Below are 16,989 nucleotides of genomic sequence, written 5' to 3'. Positions count from 1 at the left end.
AGGCCAGAAACAGCTCCAGCGCCTTCTGCACAGCACACAAGACAATGGGCTGGGAGGAGGTTACCTCATGGTCAGTATCAGTATTTTTCATGGCAGAGCCACCATATTTCATTTTAACCTTAGAGATGTTATGAATAATAAAATGCACAAAAACTTTCAGACTTGTATTTTGTATTCATAATTTCAAATGTCCTTCCTAACATACATATTTTATAACATCCATCAATTTCACAAAGTACTCTTGAATCATCTTCATCAGTTTGCTCATCTGTCAAACTATTTTTAAGAACATGGCTTAACTTCTGCTTGCAGTCTGAGATGGTTCGTCATACAACGTGTGACTGACAAACCACCTTCACACATGAAGTTATAAGCCTCTCCGGGTGCTTTTAGCCCACGTTGCATTTCATTTCTTTGTATTTTCGTCTTTCTTACTCCTGTGATTTAACATTGGCTCGCACAAATAAACATAAAATGAGCACAACTAGCATCAAATACGGACACACCTACACAGCCAGCAGACAAACATGTTATAAAGATGATCAGCTCTGACCCATAACTTCGTTCCACACCAGTGAGTGTAGTATGAGTGTGGAGATCCCAACAGAGGAATCAGCCAGTGGGACGGGCATATTTCACATTAAATTCCTGTGGGCTGTAAATCTTATTATATTTCAGGCAGCAAATCCAATATATCAGCAATATGCAGCGTCTGACACTGGAAAACTGCATCAGTGTTTTGATTTGGTGTTTCTGTGATTATAGCTGAAGGCGACAATATTATAGACTACAACTCCACACTGGTAACTTAAACTTTTGCTTTGTCAGTTGATGCTAAATTAAGCAGCCCAGTGACCACAGAGTGAAAGCCGTCTAAATCAAAGCCAAATGTGTAGGTTCCTCTGAGGCAGGAGCTGCCAGAGGAGGGCAATCAAAGTGGATTGCACCTCTATCTGGCTCAGTGCCATGGGTAAGAAATGAAAGGGATGCTAAGGTACCAAGTGTGATCTAATTTATTTGCATAACAGCATCCAGATGGTCAAACACGTCAGCTGTATTTCATGTGCACAGATGTGAGTTTATCCAAGATATAAACACATTCAATATTGAGCTCTTTTACTTATTCCAAGGCAGAAAGCTTTTAATGCAACACAACTGAGGGGCTTACATCACCAGTGATTATGGCTTGTTATAAGTTTTCATTATACTGTTTATCATACACCACATTAATTTGCAATTAATTCAGTGGATAATTACTCCCTTCTCACATAACTCTCATAAACAGTGGCGATTGCAACACAAAAGTCCAACTGAAAGTAAATTCCCCTTTTTTTGTCTGCTACAGAATGTGTAATGTGTTCTCGTCTGAGAAAAAAATCTGAAACCAAAAGGGAGAAGTTTATATTCTTTATTTCATTGCAGACCCAACTTGCATTCATTTGTCTACGTAGATGGAGTCCTTCTTTCAATAGCTTCTTTCATTGCTCCAGAAAGCAGTGAAGTAATGGATAAACTGTTTAAATACTCAACCAAAAGTATGGGATAAACAGGTGAAACTTCTGCTGGTACCAATGCAAACTGGACCAGAGGAGCCTAAACATTACCAATTCAACTGTACAAACATTTTGATAATGTCCCTTTTTATACAGTTGATATTGTTAAAAGAAACGTTCATTTTAAAATCCACTCATAGGAATATATTTAGAACATGATGGGTGGTGTTGATGAAGGCGTACTGGAGTTAATCTGACAGGGGTGTGGGAGTGCGTGTCAGGAAAACTCATGTGTGGGCAAACAGTAACTATGAGTGACTGAAATGAAAAAAATAAGGTAACAACGATTGTTCAAAAGTGCATTTATTTAATTCATTCTTTTGGCACTTCAGTTATCGTCGCTGGTCACAGAGTTAAAATAAAACAAAAGTGAGCATCCCGGTACTACTGCAGCCGAAGAGATATGTCAAATTTACTGCCCAGCAGAAATTCAAAACGTTATCATGATTAATAGAGCAGTTCTTAGAAATGTTTAAGCAGGTGAGAAACGTTTTATCAGCAAATTTCTTACAATAATAATAAAATAAGTAACAAGATGATTTTAAAGTAATGAATAAATATAATTTTCACTGGCGTTAGGCGTAAGTTACAATTTTGGACAGTTAACTCCTGGAATTAAAAACATTTTAAGGCTTTAAGTTTCAGGAGATATTATCAAGGTTTATTTCTACATTTAAGGGTAAAAAAAATACTGTGATATTCAGAGATGCTCACAAGTTGTTTCGTTAGGACAATATTACACAATTAAATGGATAAAATATTTCACATAAAGGTGACATACAGTATAAAAAGATATAAAAAAAAAAAAAACATGCAAACAGACAGCACCAAGATGAGACTAACACAAAGCAGCTTTGGCAACAACTGAGATTTTCTTTATGGAAAGAAGAAGAAAAAGGTTTAATTTCAACAGCTCAAGGCGTCGTCGGTATAATGAATCATGTCAAACATGCAGTGAGCTTTAAATGCTTAAAAAGTTTTTTAAAAAATGACATAAAGTTACAGAGAAAGGTTCAAGGAGTGGACACAAAATGACATCTTAGTTCAAGTTGAATGTAAGCACTGAAGAATATAATTAAATCATTCTTCCACTCTCTGGTGTTCTCTTTGGCTGCGTCATTAAGTCCCAATATATTGCTCCTAAAGCAGCGTCTCAGGCCCTGTTTCATGTAGACTCATTTTACCAGATGTCTCATTTCATTTCAAAGTCACAATGTGATCTCGCTGCTTGTTTTGGCAAAGGTACCGGGTAAGATTTCAGTTCTTACTTAACATCTTAGGGTTAGCCTTTTTTTCACAAAATAAATGCATCTGTTTGAGTAGTCTTTACATGCATGTTCAGAGTTCTGCCAGCTCCACACGCGAGCGCTAGTGTTTTCTCTCGAGGTAATTTGAGGGAACCCATCCTTTCCTTGGTCTGCCATTGTCCAGAATCTTGCAGTACCACCATCCATTGGGGTTTTTTTCCAGGACCTCCAGATTCGTCCCCTCAGGAAATCCCATGGTCTCTTCGTCGCCATGGTAATCTGCTATGGAAACGTACACCTCTCTGAGGTTGTTATGGATGATGTGGGGCTTGGGTTTCACTGTGGATACAGGGAGAGCATTCTTCTGAGAGCTGAGGCCGAGGGATTCAGAGCTACCGGTACCGGATCTGTTGGGAAGTGCTATGTTGTTTGGCGCCAGGTTACGTGGCACGGTGCCGAAGGAGGCGTTGCGTCGCACTGTGGGGCTGGCACGAGGGTGGTCTGTGGAGTTGAGGGACTCGTTTCTCCTCAGAGAACCAATGGGGCTGGGACCATCCCTGATCGGGGCAGATATGAAGACAGACTGAGGTCTGACAACCTGCTGCTGTTTGGTGCTATTCTGCTTCCGTGAGCCGAACAAGCCGATAGGTTTGGAGAGGCCACCTGGAGGCTTGGAGGGGATGGGTGGGGTGACCTTCTTCAGGTTTTGGTTGATGTTGTTCAATGCCTGCACCCTTTGCTCATTCTTCTCCAGGCTGTTGGACTTGCTGAGGCTTCCAGGTTTAGTCGGGGTGCCATCAGATTCGGACCCTGCCGTGTCATCTGGTTGCCTGATGGGCTCCAGGTAATAAGTTGGAGCCCAACCCTCTGCATCTCCCCAGCGGACATACCACCAGCCACTCTCCTGCTTCTCCACCACCTCCACCTCTACTCCTGCAGGGAAGCTCAGCTCAGACTCTTGGACTTTCTCGTAGGGGTCTGTGGTGCGATACAGGCTGCAGCCTTCCATGTCAGAGTCTCCCCGGCTGCCTTTAGAATAGATGGAAGAGAGATCGGATGTGCTCTGAGAGGAGAAGGAGTCCTCTGAGGAGATGACTGAAGCTGTCTCAGAGTCCTCTCCTTTAGTTTTGGTGCCGTTCTTCAGCTGCCCGGTTGGCCGCAGCTGTCTTCTCAAGGTGCTGATGTCCATCTTCTCTGCACTGGACGCTTTGGCTAGTTGTGGTTTAGGCCTCACCACTGGCTTTAGTTTAGAGGAAGACTTGGTGGAAGAGGACGCCTTGCTTTCTTCTTGGTCCTTCTTAGTTTTGGACAGATCTGAGGTGGACTCAGTGGAGGCAGATTTAGGACTGGATGCCTCCTCAGCTTTGGCTGAAAATGGGCTCCCGTTCAAGTCGATTTTAAACTTGTTACCAGCAGGTCTCCATCCAGCTGATGTTGGGTTTGCAGTCTTGACAGTTTCTGACAAGACACTTGTCTTGGAGGAATTTGAGTCCCTGCTGCACTGCCTCTCTGGTGTCTCCCTGAAGGGCCGGAAGCCATCATTCTCATAGATACACTCTTCCTCTCCCTCCACCTCCCCCTCTGCCTCGTGGCCATCTTCAAATGACTCACCCATCTTGAAGGAGGCACTGTGGAGTGACGAAGCCGGAGAAGGCTTGGAGGAGAGGGGCGATCCCTTCTCAGAGGAAGTATCCTCATTCTTTGCATCCACCAAGGAACCTTCCCCCCTCAGAAACTCAAACTCAGACTCCAGATCCAGATCACCAATGGCAGGGACGTCATATTCTGGCTCTTCATACACCGGCCTGCCAGGAGACACGGGGGACTCCGGAGCTTCAGACCCGGGGCTGCTGGGAGGTGCGGTCTCCACTGAGTCTTGTTTTTTGACAGGTGGAGCTGGAGGTGGAACTTTTGGGCGGCACAGAGTGCTTGTTCTTCGATTCAGATTGGGCTTTTTACGTTTGTCAATGTAGGAGCAGGGAGCCCAGCCCTCCTTCTCTCCGATCTGGACATACCACCAACCACCAGAGTTCTTCTCAATGACCTAAAAGACATATTCAAAAAAAGGTTTTACTCATTTATAAAGACATTTTAGGAGTCTGAATTTGCTTTACATTTTCTCTTGGAGAAGGCAGGGTTGTTACTGAGCTTTGATGAATAAACCAATAAAGCAAGAGACAAATGGTTGGGACTTATGTTTAAGATTGTTTTGTTACTGCAGTTTACCTTGAAGGTTGCTTACCTCTGCTTTCTGCCCTCCATTAAAAGTGATACCATCAGATATACAGGACTGGAAATCTGCAATGGTGTAATACTCTGCTTCAACTGTAGGGGGCTCTGGAGGGGAGGGCAACTGAAATCCCTAAGCACAAATGACATTGACACTGTGAGAAAAACAGCAGCAGAAGGGACCCACTATGGGGAAGTTAACTTTCTCACTTCTTTTATCACTATACTTAAGCAAAAAAGTGTGTGGTTGGGGTCCCTTGTCGCATTTCAGATGTCTACAATTATGAGATATTAGCATTTTCACAAAAGAGACATTTCACCTTTAAACTTCTCATATGGTTTCATTTAAATAAGCGTTCGTAGCTCTATGAGGTAAAATGATTTATTATTTCACAGCAAAGAAGCTGTTTTTTCTGCTTCTACCCCATTAATCATCTTATGACCCCTCACATTTATCTTGTGAGACTTAGGAGGAGGTCTGACCGTCTTTATAAAGTAGTAAAATACAGCTATACCTTGACCAGCTACAGCAGTTTAATGCTGTTTACACACCGACGCTTTAGTAACAAATCATGTCAGTAATAATGTCATGTACACGTCTTCATCATGTACACATATCAGTCACAAACATCAGGAGTCACTTTTCAGCAAGAGTCACTTTTGCTTTTGATACTTGAACTTTAATGTAATTTTACACTTTTATAGAAGTCACGAATCTGGAAAAGCCACAGATACCAAATACTAAAGTCCTGTGCATGACGATTTGACAAAAATCGCATTAAGACATTATGCCTCTGAAGTATTCTTCCAATTTTGGATTTGTGATTAATCTCCATGATCTTTATCAGCCGAAAGGAAACAATTAAATGGCTAGATGACTAAAGGGCTGGACGCATGGCTAAAATGTCGAACACTCTTACCAGGGTTGCATCTCTTCTAGGAGGAGGTTTTTGCTTTAGAACTGGGGAACCTGTGAAACAACCACAGAGAGGAAAACTTATTGTTGTAATTTACTGTTACAAACCGACAGAGATTCACACCCTCACAGTGAGATGACTGACCAATTTCAACCCGATGAGGGGCGATGCGGGCTATAGCTGGTGAGGCAGGCTCCGCTTTACTTTTTCCATCCTGTGGGGTATTAACAGGGCTGGAGTTAGCACAAGGGATTGGCAAGCTGATCTCCTTCCTGGCCACCTGGGGGCTCTCTGGGACACCTTCAGTCTGCACATCTTTCTCACTCAAGGCTTTCTTGTTAAGCAGGTTACTGATCTCCATGATGTTTCCAATGATCTCCACTGGGCCCGTCACAGTCTTCTTACGGGGAGAGAGGTCATCCTTCATCTTCTTCAGGTAAGAGGCTGGAGCCCAGCCCTCTTTATCCTGGTACCTGTGAAGTAAATTGGAAAAGAAAATGATTTAAAAAAATAGAAATAAAAATATTCTTTTTATGAAGCAAAGAAGTGAGCTGAGGTTTACCTGATAAACCACCAGCCTTCAAGGTTCTTCTGAATCACCTCCACAACGACTCCTTTCTCAAAAGCTATTTCATCTTTTCCCTGGCTGGTGTAGGGCTGCACTGTCACGTACTTCTCTTCTGCCAAAGCCAAAGCAGAGAATGACAACAAAGCTAAGATTTTGAGGGCTGTGATGTCTCTGAAAACAAAATAATAACTGGAAAATAAAAGAAAAAGAGAGAGAAGTGTTTATTCTATAGACTATAAGAAGTGTCTTATTTCTAAAGACCTAATATACTTATATGATCATACTGAAATAAGAGATATGGGTTAACAAATAACTACTGTCACATTATGCATCAATATACATGTACAGTAATATATGATAGATTCTCTCATTGGCAAAGACTTTGCCATACGGTACTGAAACAGAGGTGTATCTTTTTTCTAATACAAACTGGATCTGTTTTGCTTTCTGGCAGCTGCTTAAGCTTCCAGATGTTCAAGGGGATGTGCTGTGTGTGTTAACATTTGTTTTTGGCACCTGAGTTTGTCTATAATTTTTTTATGAAACTAAGACAACTTTATAATGCAGTACAGGACGTAATTCATGCTTGAGTTTGGAATGCGATGGTAGTATTGTGATGTGCTAGATCATTGTTTAGCAATGTAGTGTTAGCTTTATCACTATGGGCAGTGCATTGTAATCATTTTTTTCAAGTCTACATTGAAAGCACAGCTGGTCACTCACTGTTGCTCCCTCATCTATATTGGCTGCAAAGACATCCCCACTTTAAAACATTCTCTGTGTAAGTGATGGGGGACAAAATTCATAGTCCCATTTCTGGAAATGTTTTCCCAAGTTCAGCCAAAGCCATTACAGAGACAAATAGATAAAGACAAATCAAGCAGGTATCTTCTAATCTCAAATTCTGTGTTTTTGTTATTGTCACTCAGCAAGGAAACACTGTGAAAACACAACGAAGAAACATGGCACAAAACTGACTCTTTGGAAGAATACCTCTTGATTTGATTCTGTGGAATTTGTAACCCAACACATTCAGAGACACTTCGTCTGTCTGAATGTCTTTACAACCAGTGCAGATAGGAGGAACAATAACGAACAATAACGCTTTAGTGTACATATCTGCACTTGATTATTGTTTTCTGATAGACTTGGGACAAACCCCCAGGTCTGAATTAGCTGAAACGCTTCACAAACAAGACATTAAGACTGTTTCGACCAACTTGCACAGATTTTTAAGTCTTTGGAAGGAGTATAAACCATACGAGTAAACACAATGAATGACTGGTCAGTAACTACTAGAGCTCTAGCGGTAGTTGACCCAGCAAATCAACATGTTGTTTTTAACCAAAACAGACATTAATGGCGACCAGCAGCTTGCACTGTTTACAAGCAGTTGCATTAGTGCTGAAAAGCCCAAAAAGGAGAAAAAACAGTGCAGCTTTTGGGTGAAATCCTGGAGGGAGAGACGTCAGCAACACAGACTGCGTAGCATCTAGATGGAAGTGGAAGTGGGTGAAGTTCAGATGAAGGTGTTCATTTCTCCCACATGACGTTTTCAGTCGCCAGTGTCAGGTATAAAACATGTTTCCAAAAATCACTTTGAGCACAACTGGCAGCAACTGGATCTGAACACTTCACATTAAACAATTCACGCACTATATGATTTTATCTGTCGACTGTCAACACCATCTGACCCAGACTGGACCCGGATGAACTTAGTCTGATTCTATTCAAAATCAGCTCAACAGCCGTAATCCGTGTTTCCGCCTTAAACACAAGCCTTCCGCAACATCCCCAGTTCGTGTTATTCCCCTTCACTCTCTCTCTCCGCTCATTTCCTGTCATCTCTCGACTATCAGCATTCTAATTAAGTCCATAAAAAATAATTAGAGTTCTCCACAACTGAGTATTGACCATCGGGTGAGCAAGTGTCATAACGGTGTCCCTGGCCTTTTGACAGCGAGCATCTCCGCACATCATAAAGACCAGAGGCTCCATGCTGATTTATGCATTCCCATTAGGCCAAGGGGCAGAGAAAAGACATAATTTCCTGTCATTACAGCAATTCCTGTCTAAACACAGACGGCACCGGGAGAAGAGGTGTGTTCAAAAGGGAGAGGAGCACATAAAAAACTGCTGTTCTGTATGCTGTTTTTTCAGTTGGTAGACAGCAATCAGCATTTGAGTGACAAATATTTCCATTTCCCTTTTCTCCACCCATTTCCAAGGTTGTGTAGGAGCTAAATGGGTGTGGAATAGTAATTCCCTTTACTTGCAGAAACTACACTAGGCTCCAATGGTAAAGATATTTCTGTTCACTTTATTTTCCTTTTGCCTGGTTCTTCCGGCCTCTTTGTGTCAGCTGGTAAAACGTTTTCCTCTCACCAACCTCTTTCAAACAATATCCAACAGTGCAATGAAGGGAAACTCTGAATCAGATGTTATGTTAACCACAACATGCATCGCCTGCATCAGTGTTATAAATTATTCTTGTGGAGTCAGCAAAATATCAGTTTTTTTTTTTTTTTTAACACAAAGCAGGATTTCAGTCCTAGGGTGGAAACAACCCTCTCTCCACTCCAGAGAGCAGCGTCCACTGCCAAGCTCAGAGTTTGGGCTGAACTCAATAGCCTATCCTCACTCCTCTGTCAGCAATCCAAATGCATCTCCCATGAAAAAAGCTAAACCCTTGGCCTCGGTATGGAGAACATGTGCAAGTTTGTGATTGAGAAGGTGATTTTTTTGTTGCTAAATAAGTGAGAGATTAATAAGTATTTTTGTTTATCGGTCAGTATTGGTTGCTATCTGCACCACAGCAGAATAAATATCTGTCTCTGCCACACTTTGGTAGAACACACTCATTAGAAAACTACATACATGCTTCGTTTGCTCATAAAAAAGTAAAATATGGCTCTAAAATGCAGCACGAGGCATTCCAAAGTCTATTACGCAACTACTTTCAGATGAGTGGGTCGTTTTTTTTCTGTGATTCTGGGAAGATTGGTTTTGGCACACAGTGTTTAATTATAATGAAAACGCTTACATGGACCAATTTTGTAACATAATTTGAGCTTAGCATCAATAATTGGTGTATATAAAGTTGCTGATTTCACCTTTGCTTTCCAGGCTCATTTCATATTAACGTCAGTTAGTGGTTAGCCTAGTTGTGGTGGACTGTGGCTCATGATAAATGCATTTGCTGGAAGACAACACAAAGGCTGAACAAATATGTGGAGAGTTGAGCGAAGTGACAAGAGACGATAAGTAAGGCGGGGTGAGGAGAACAATAACAGAGGGAGGGAGGGAGGGAGGTGATGCAGCATCTGACTCAGTTCACCTCGGCTCTGCTGCCTGCTGATGACACCCCCCAACGTCCATCTCCGGTCCAGCCTCTTCAGATGAGCCTTATGTCGCTTAGTAACTGACAGACACATGTGGTGACCAGACGACGACAAACATAAACAAACAAACAAACATGGGAGACATGAGGAGCGAGCACAAATGTTATACAAACACACAGCACACAAATGACATGGACCCAACCAAGAGAGAGCCATTATTAGCTACATGGGGGACGTAAAAAGCGAGACCACAAAGCAAAACATGGTGGACAGTTAGAATGGATGGATGGAGGTTACAGAGGAAGTGTTAAACCGAGCCATCTTCTCTGTGGCTTGTAATTAGGATGTTGTTAGCATGGTTTTCCCATCCTGTTGTGTTAGAGCATCTGGGACACACATTGCTGCAGCAGGAATGCCGTCCAATTACCGGAGCAGCTGACAGTGCTGCTGGTTGGAGTTGTGCACCTCAGAAGGTAGATATGGCTTTTGTAGGTAAACAGTGGAGATGGAAATTATTTCTGCCAAATGCGAAGTCTTGTGTCACATGCCAAAATAACAGGAGTAGCTCCCGTAAACTATCTTGTGTCGGAAAAGTCTGAGAGACAGCTTGAAATTAATAACTCTAGACAGTTGTTTATGTCGTTAAGTTGAAAAAAAAAAACTCATACCATATGCTGCTATTACAAAACCTTTTTTGGGAAATATGCTTATTTGCTGTCTGGCGGTGAATTAGAGGAGAAGATTGATACCACTTGGTTAGCTTAGCTTAGCACAAAGAAAACATGCATGCCTGGAACTGTTCAAAGGCCAAAATCACTAATTAACATGTTATATCTCATTTACCTCACACAGAAATACTGTGTGAAAACAACAATTCACCATTTTGCTGGGGTTACGTATCAGACCACTTCTTCTACAAGTCCCACAATTTAGACAAACGTGTTCATTTGTGAGCTATAGACCAGTTGTAGATGGATTTTGGACAGAACCAGACTAGCTGTATCCCCGTTTTTTTCCAGCCTTTGTGTGAGGTTAAATTAACAAGCAGCTCGCTACAGTTTCATACTTACCATTCAGACATTCTAGTGGTGTCTATCTCCTCATCTAACTCTCCACCAGCGAGCAAATAAGCATATTTCAGAAAATCTCTAACTAATCCTTTCAGCAAAATGTTTATTTTTGACCAAAACAAGGAAAGGGGGGGGGGTGTATATACCCTTCCATATGTGGGTAAACTCACATCTCAAACTGTCTGAGCTTTCAACATGTCTCTTTCAGGGCTTTTCCAAAAGAGCAAAATGAATTCCAAATCTACTTTTTCAGAAATATTTGCTTTCTTCTCTGACAACGTGGTGGCACAGCCTGCAAAAAACCACAGGACTGACAAAGAGATGCTTTATGAGTTTCATGCCATTCCCATGACTGACTAGACACATAAACACTAATTAAACTGACAGATTGTCCTCCGTGAAAAACCCCTGGCAGCAAACTCCAGCTATCTCTGACAGAGCAGACAGGAGCGTCGGTGTAGACGTTTAGGTTTAGGTTTGTGTGTGCTCATATATTTGTGGTATGCACACATGTTGAAATCTTCTGTTGATAAGTTTCTATTCTGTAAGTCCCAATGGGGTAAAAGGGGCATTTTAACATATTGTGAACATTGTTTAGCCTCATGTACTCTCTCTCTCTCTCTCTCACTAAATCCTTGAGCCATAAGATATACAACATCGAGGGGATCCAGGGTCCCATTGTTAGAGAGTACACCAATTGTACAGCATAAGAAGTTTTGGCCAGAATGCTGGAAAATCGTGATGTTTGTTTGGGAGTTAAACACAAAACCTAATTATTTCCGTGCCTCCAGTTTGTTGGGTTTTCTCTAACTCAATGTTGCATAATTCTCAACAAATAAGTTGCAGTTGCTGCATTACTTGTCAAAACTATCAAAGTTCACATGACACTAATTGAGCTCTATTGCTCTGAGATTAAAATGTTTTCTCCACAAGTACTGAAAATGCCTGAAGAGTGAGACGGCTGGAGCTGCTTGTAGATGGCCTGATAACCATATCTGACAGGGCTATCCAGATGATTGCATGATTGTACTCTGTCCTCAGCTGCACGTGTCAGCATTAAATTCTGGCAAAGCAAATTCTACATAGGCGTGTTTCTTATCAGGGTTTTGGATCCCTCTCTGACTCCAGTAAGTTCACAAAATTCAACATCAACACTCGTTTACTGCACTGTAACTTATCAGGAATCCACAAGCAAACATTACATGAAATAGTAGAATTCACGTCAAGGCTTGCTCAGATTAACGATAACCATAATTTGAAGAGCATGACTCATGAGATATTCTCCTGTTTTATTCCTTACTGCTGATGGAAACACATGCCTCTTTCATGAGCTCACTCCATGGAGGTCATATCATTTAATGCTGCGCCGCATCTCTACCTTACAGTGCATTACTGTGCAGCACATCACCTCAGTGGTTGTGGTCTGATCTCTCCTGGCACTCCTCCTTGCTGTTTACCCAGGCCTGAATCTACACTCTGTTCAAGTGTGCTTGTAATGGCAGGCAGACAGAGAGAGGTGTGCGCACTAGAACGGCGCCAGCCACTGGCGTAGGCCGGCAGTGGTGAAGCCGCGGAGAGTTTGCTCCATTTTGTCACAGATCAAAGACTGAGGACTGAGGGCAGAGGTGGTATCTGTGTGTGGGTATGTAACGGAGTGTGAGTGTGTGTTTGTGTGTCTGTGTGTGCGTCTGTGCGTGTGTGTGGGTGGGCAGAGGCAGGAGAGTGTGCAGGGACTTACCTTCCCCAGCTTTAGAGGCGCCCAGCTCCAAGTCATCCCGTGTGCCGCTGTGGGAGTTAAGATAGGTAGCAGGGACCCAACCCTGCTCCTCTGCGGTGCTGACAAACCACCAACCTGTGGAAACATGCAGGGGCTGAAAATCACCAGGACTTTGTGCAATATACTAATACGATCAGGTGCATAGTGTGCAGGATATTTAACAAACATGTCGTACAACGTGCTACAGGGAAAGATACAGTCGGTTTACTCTAAATCTTTGAGTGTAATGAATTAAAATGTCCTCAGAGGTCTAGAAGATTTGTTAACATTTTTCAGAAGAATTTGGGCTTGTGATGAGATTTGCACTCTAAAAAGTATTACAATTACATCCTACAAAGTCAGGACAAAATGAGCACAAATTTGGCTTATGTCCCCTGTCAAATCATTTGTTTTTGTCTAATCACAGGAATGAGCAACAAAGTTAACATGAACATGAGGAACTTCATTGTGTTGCCAACAGAATCTATGACTAGGTCAGGAGCGAACACATCAGAGGGAACACCGCCTGGCTGTAGCTCAACTCGTGACGAGGTCTGTGTTTCATCAGGATCAGTCATGATTTCGCTGGGGAGGACATTGCTGGAGTGTTGTTAGAAGCCAAAATATCCATTTGCAATGTTGTAGCTGAATTGGTTCCTCTGGGTATGGCAGCATTAGTCTGACAACCCCTTTATGACAAATGCCTCAGCTGGAAAGGCTACACATGCAAAATAAAATGTTTTGCAAAATGTTTCACTGACAAAAAAACCTGAGAGTAGAGTGGAGTACAGTGATCCATTGTGTTAGATAAAGTATGCTGTATAACGCTGTGTGGCAAATGTACATGTGTACTCATAAAATGTTAAATGCTAAATCCTTTCCACACAAAACTCACAAAAGTCACCCCACAATTTACAGACAGACTCAGCGCTCAACAGGAGACCTAAGTGACAAAGCTGGCACAAAACCTGTCCTATGGTATGCTACACATATGCTATTTGTTGTGGTAACGGGAATACAATATGGCTGACAGCTGTCTGGACAGCCCATAAAGAGGATAGGGGTGTTCCATCACACTTTCACAGCTGGTCCAGTGTACGTTTTCCTGTAACGGTGTGTTAGTGGCGCACAATTAAAGCAGAATGTAGTATGACAGACACAAACAGAGTGTAATTTTTTTTAATGACATGATTAAGGATTAGGCAAATTTATAAGACGCTAATATGGAAATAACATCAAAAGCATTGTAGATCTGTCTATTTGGTGACTCATCTGCGTGTGGCGAAATATGTTGTAATGATAATTCTGCAGGCATGCATCACAATTAGATAGGCAGAAATTATAGGTTGCTGTAGACAGGAAAAATAGACAAGGAGGCCCTTTTTCATCAGTGTTGAAGACTTTTTTCATTCCATGATGTTGGATCTGCTTTTTTGTGGAGAAACTATTCATTATTAAAGTCAAAGAGTTTTCACACTTGGATGGATAATGGCATTTTATCTCTCAGCAAAACAAACCAGAGTGGACACTGAACAATTTGTCAACCTCGGCTGTGACGTTCAAAAATAGCACGTAGGATTTGGTATCAGGCCCATTTCTCGGGCAGTTTCATACTGTAGTTATGGTCATAAAAACCTCATAATTGTGTAACGTTGGCAGTCCCAAATTCTAATAACCAACATAACTGAATCATATTGTTCCTTAGCCATATGCCATATCTGTCTGTCAAATTCAACATGAATCTCAGAGGACTACAGATATCCTAGATATCCTGCTGACAGATTAAATTCATGACTTTCTCAGTGGGGGAAATAACAGAAAATCTTTCCAGGCCTTTTTGTAACTTCCACATGCGATCTCTGTGATTCATGTGAAGGATGGCTTCTTTAATTTAAGAACTCCGCTAAGCTACACAATAAAAAACATCATCAGCTGTGCAGTGGGGCTATTTTGCATCATTTTAGGGTGGGTCCAGATAGCAGGATGCTGTTAATGTCTGGCTCTGAGCACCATGTTGGCTGGGCCTCAGGTACGTAACAAGCCGTGTAATGTGTTCAGTCTTTGTACCAAAGCTGTGGCTTAAACAAAACCTCATGCCAATAAATCAAAAAGCAGCAAGTTACAAAAAAATCAAATGGTGTCTACAACATTTGGAAGAAAAGCACTGAAAATAGAGACTTTTCCTTTCCACAGTGGAGCTTAAAGCTTGTGAGAAGCTTCAGGTATTGCTAAACTTTAATTATGCTGACATCCTTATTTTAAATGAGTTCATTATATCAACATTTTGCTGTTTTTCATTAAGTCACTGGAAACATTTAAATGAATCTGATGTGTTATGTTTAATAACAAGCAAAGGGCAACATCAACTATATTAACGGTACATTAAATTAAATGGACCGTTATAAAGAAAGGTCAGCTTGGCAGGAGTAAAAAGACATGTGTCAACTCAATTAAGAAAAAAAATCCTTACATTTGTAAATTGCTATTTTCTCACTGACAAGCTTGGGGGAAATGTCATTTTCACTTTAGCAAACCGACACTTAGAAACGTAAGCAAATATAAGAATAAGGTGAACGAATGTGCTTTAATTGAGAGCACTTGGCAGCAACTCTGAATATACATACGCAGCAAAGACGTACTGTCACTTTAAAAAGCCTGAGTAAATAAACACTGTTATTGATGGCTACGGCTGCCTTGGATGTATTTTTCAACCATCCTCCCATATGGCAGGTGCTTAGGCTGAGTTCACTGAACCTCAAAAAAACCAATAAAAGTACTTTTAAAAACACACACACACACACACACACACACACACACACACATTACGTAAGTGCTGATTTCCGGGCCATTGCAGGTTTATATCAGACAGGTCGCAATTATGTGAAATGCAGAGAAACCAAAAAAAAAACAAACACCTCTGAACTAGAAACGTGCTTTAAGTCTTTCATCACATGCATTAATTAAAAGAGTGACTGCAATTAAATCTGGCAAAACACCAGCTGTGTGGTCGATGTGTAAAGGCAACACAAAATGACAGAAATCCATCTTTCAGAATCCGCCTGGAGGACATGAACTCAATCTGTAGGTTATGTTTACGGCTTCAGATGTCACATATCCTACTTTTTGTTGTGTTCACTTGTCTGGAATATTTCTCCCTAAGGGCTGGGAGGAGAATGTGATTCTTAATTTTTTGGATAATGTCAACCTCATATTTGACAGGCTTATCATTTGCACATTTTTCTTGATGATACAGACCTTAAACTGAGGTCATTACAAGAGAAACAGCTGTTTTGTGGGTCCCCTGTTGCCAAGGCAGCATTTCTGCTGGAAGTGGAAACATTGAAAATATAGCTCATGTGATGTGAGTAAATGAAGCTGTGGATTCAGCTGCTGAAAGGCGAAATGGCAGATAATGGAAATAAGATTAGGAGAAGAACGTGTTCTCTCTCCCTTGTTTCCGGATGGCAGGGATTATCTGTGCAGATGTGGGAGGAACAAAGGTGAAGGAAGCATACCTTAGGTCTGGAAACATGTGTGTTTGTACGAGTACACACAAATCTGTTCATTTGTCAAATTTTGATCCACTATCTCTTCGTTCCCACAGGAGAGAGTGCACACATTACAGAGCTACACCTGAGTTATTCTATCATCTCTTGTTTTTGATCAGTTTGTATCACAACCTGCTTTCCTCCATGTCTCCCTGTCTCCCTGTCTCACTGTCTCCACGTCAGGAAAGGTTGCTGCAGAGTTTCAACCACAAAGGAAAAAAAAAACAACACAGCCAAATGCTGACTTGCAGCAGTTAACTATGCTAAATATTATTCAATATTACAGTTATAGCTACTTAGTCAACATCCTGAATAAATCAAAAAGCTTTTAAAACGTTTGAGCAGAGTTTATTTTGTAACCCCCACAGCTTTGGGGTCAGTGGTTGCATAAGACAATAGCTAAACCCACAACCTTCTGGTGGAGATCTCATATAACACCATCACACCAAAGGATCACGACCACAGACATCAACCTCAAATGTCGCAAGAAAAAAAAAGGCAGGGAGAATCCACATGGTTTGTCTTGACAACGCTGTTTTATTGCACTACAAGGACATCATGAAAAGCTGGATGTTTATAACAGAGCTAGGGGCAAGTTGTAACTAAATTAATGCCTCGGTAGCCTGCTGTGAGGTGCAAAACTCTGGTCAGATCAAGCTAAATGCCCACTTGATTCCAATTATTTCCGTGATATAAAAAAGAAAATGATGATGTCAGCCTAATTTAGACAGCATGAAACATAAAAAAAAGCAGATTTAAA

The 16,989-nt window shown here is 41.5% G+C and overlaps 1 protein-coding gene across 2 annotated transcripts in view; it reads right to left on the bottom strand.

The window, feature by feature from the left end:
- Positions 1-1,394: 1,394 nt before the first annotated feature.
- LOC139210707 (SH3 and PX domain-containing protein 2A-like) overlaps positions 1,395-16,989 on the bottom strand; it is a 52,312-nt gene continuing 36,717 nt past the window's right edge. The window contains exons 8-14 of one of the 2 annotated variants that reach the window (XM_070840836.1): positions 12,664-12,777; positions 9,852-9,935; positions 6,509-6,626; positions 6,091-6,419; positions 5,950-5,999; positions 5,043-5,162; positions 1,395-4,844 (exon numbers count right to left, since the gene is read on the bottom strand). In XM_070840836.1, the coding sequence (XP_070696937.1) occupies positions 2,922-4,844; positions 5,043-5,162; positions 5,950-5,999; positions 6,091-6,419; positions 6,509-6,626; positions 9,852-9,935; positions 12,664-12,777 (2,738 nt within the window). In that variant the 3' untranslated portion in view covers positions 1,395-2,921. The remainder of the gene's footprint in view (positions 4,845-5,042; positions 5,163-5,949; positions 6,000-6,090; positions 6,420-6,508; positions 6,627-9,851; positions 9,936-12,663; positions 12,778-16,989) is intronic. The other variant, XM_070840837.1, reaches the window with a different exon arrangement.

The sequence above is a fragment of the Pempheris klunzingeri genome, chromosome 12 (assembly GCF_042242105.1).
Source record: "Pempheris klunzingeri isolate RE-2024b chromosome 12, fPemKlu1.hap1, whole genome shotgun sequence".
NCBI lineage: Eukaryota > Metazoa > Chordata > Actinopteri > Acropomatiformes > Pempheridae > Pempheris > Pempheris klunzingeri.
Note: the sequence above shows the minus strand (reverse complement) of the source record. Positions and strands in the feature narration are given on the sequence as shown.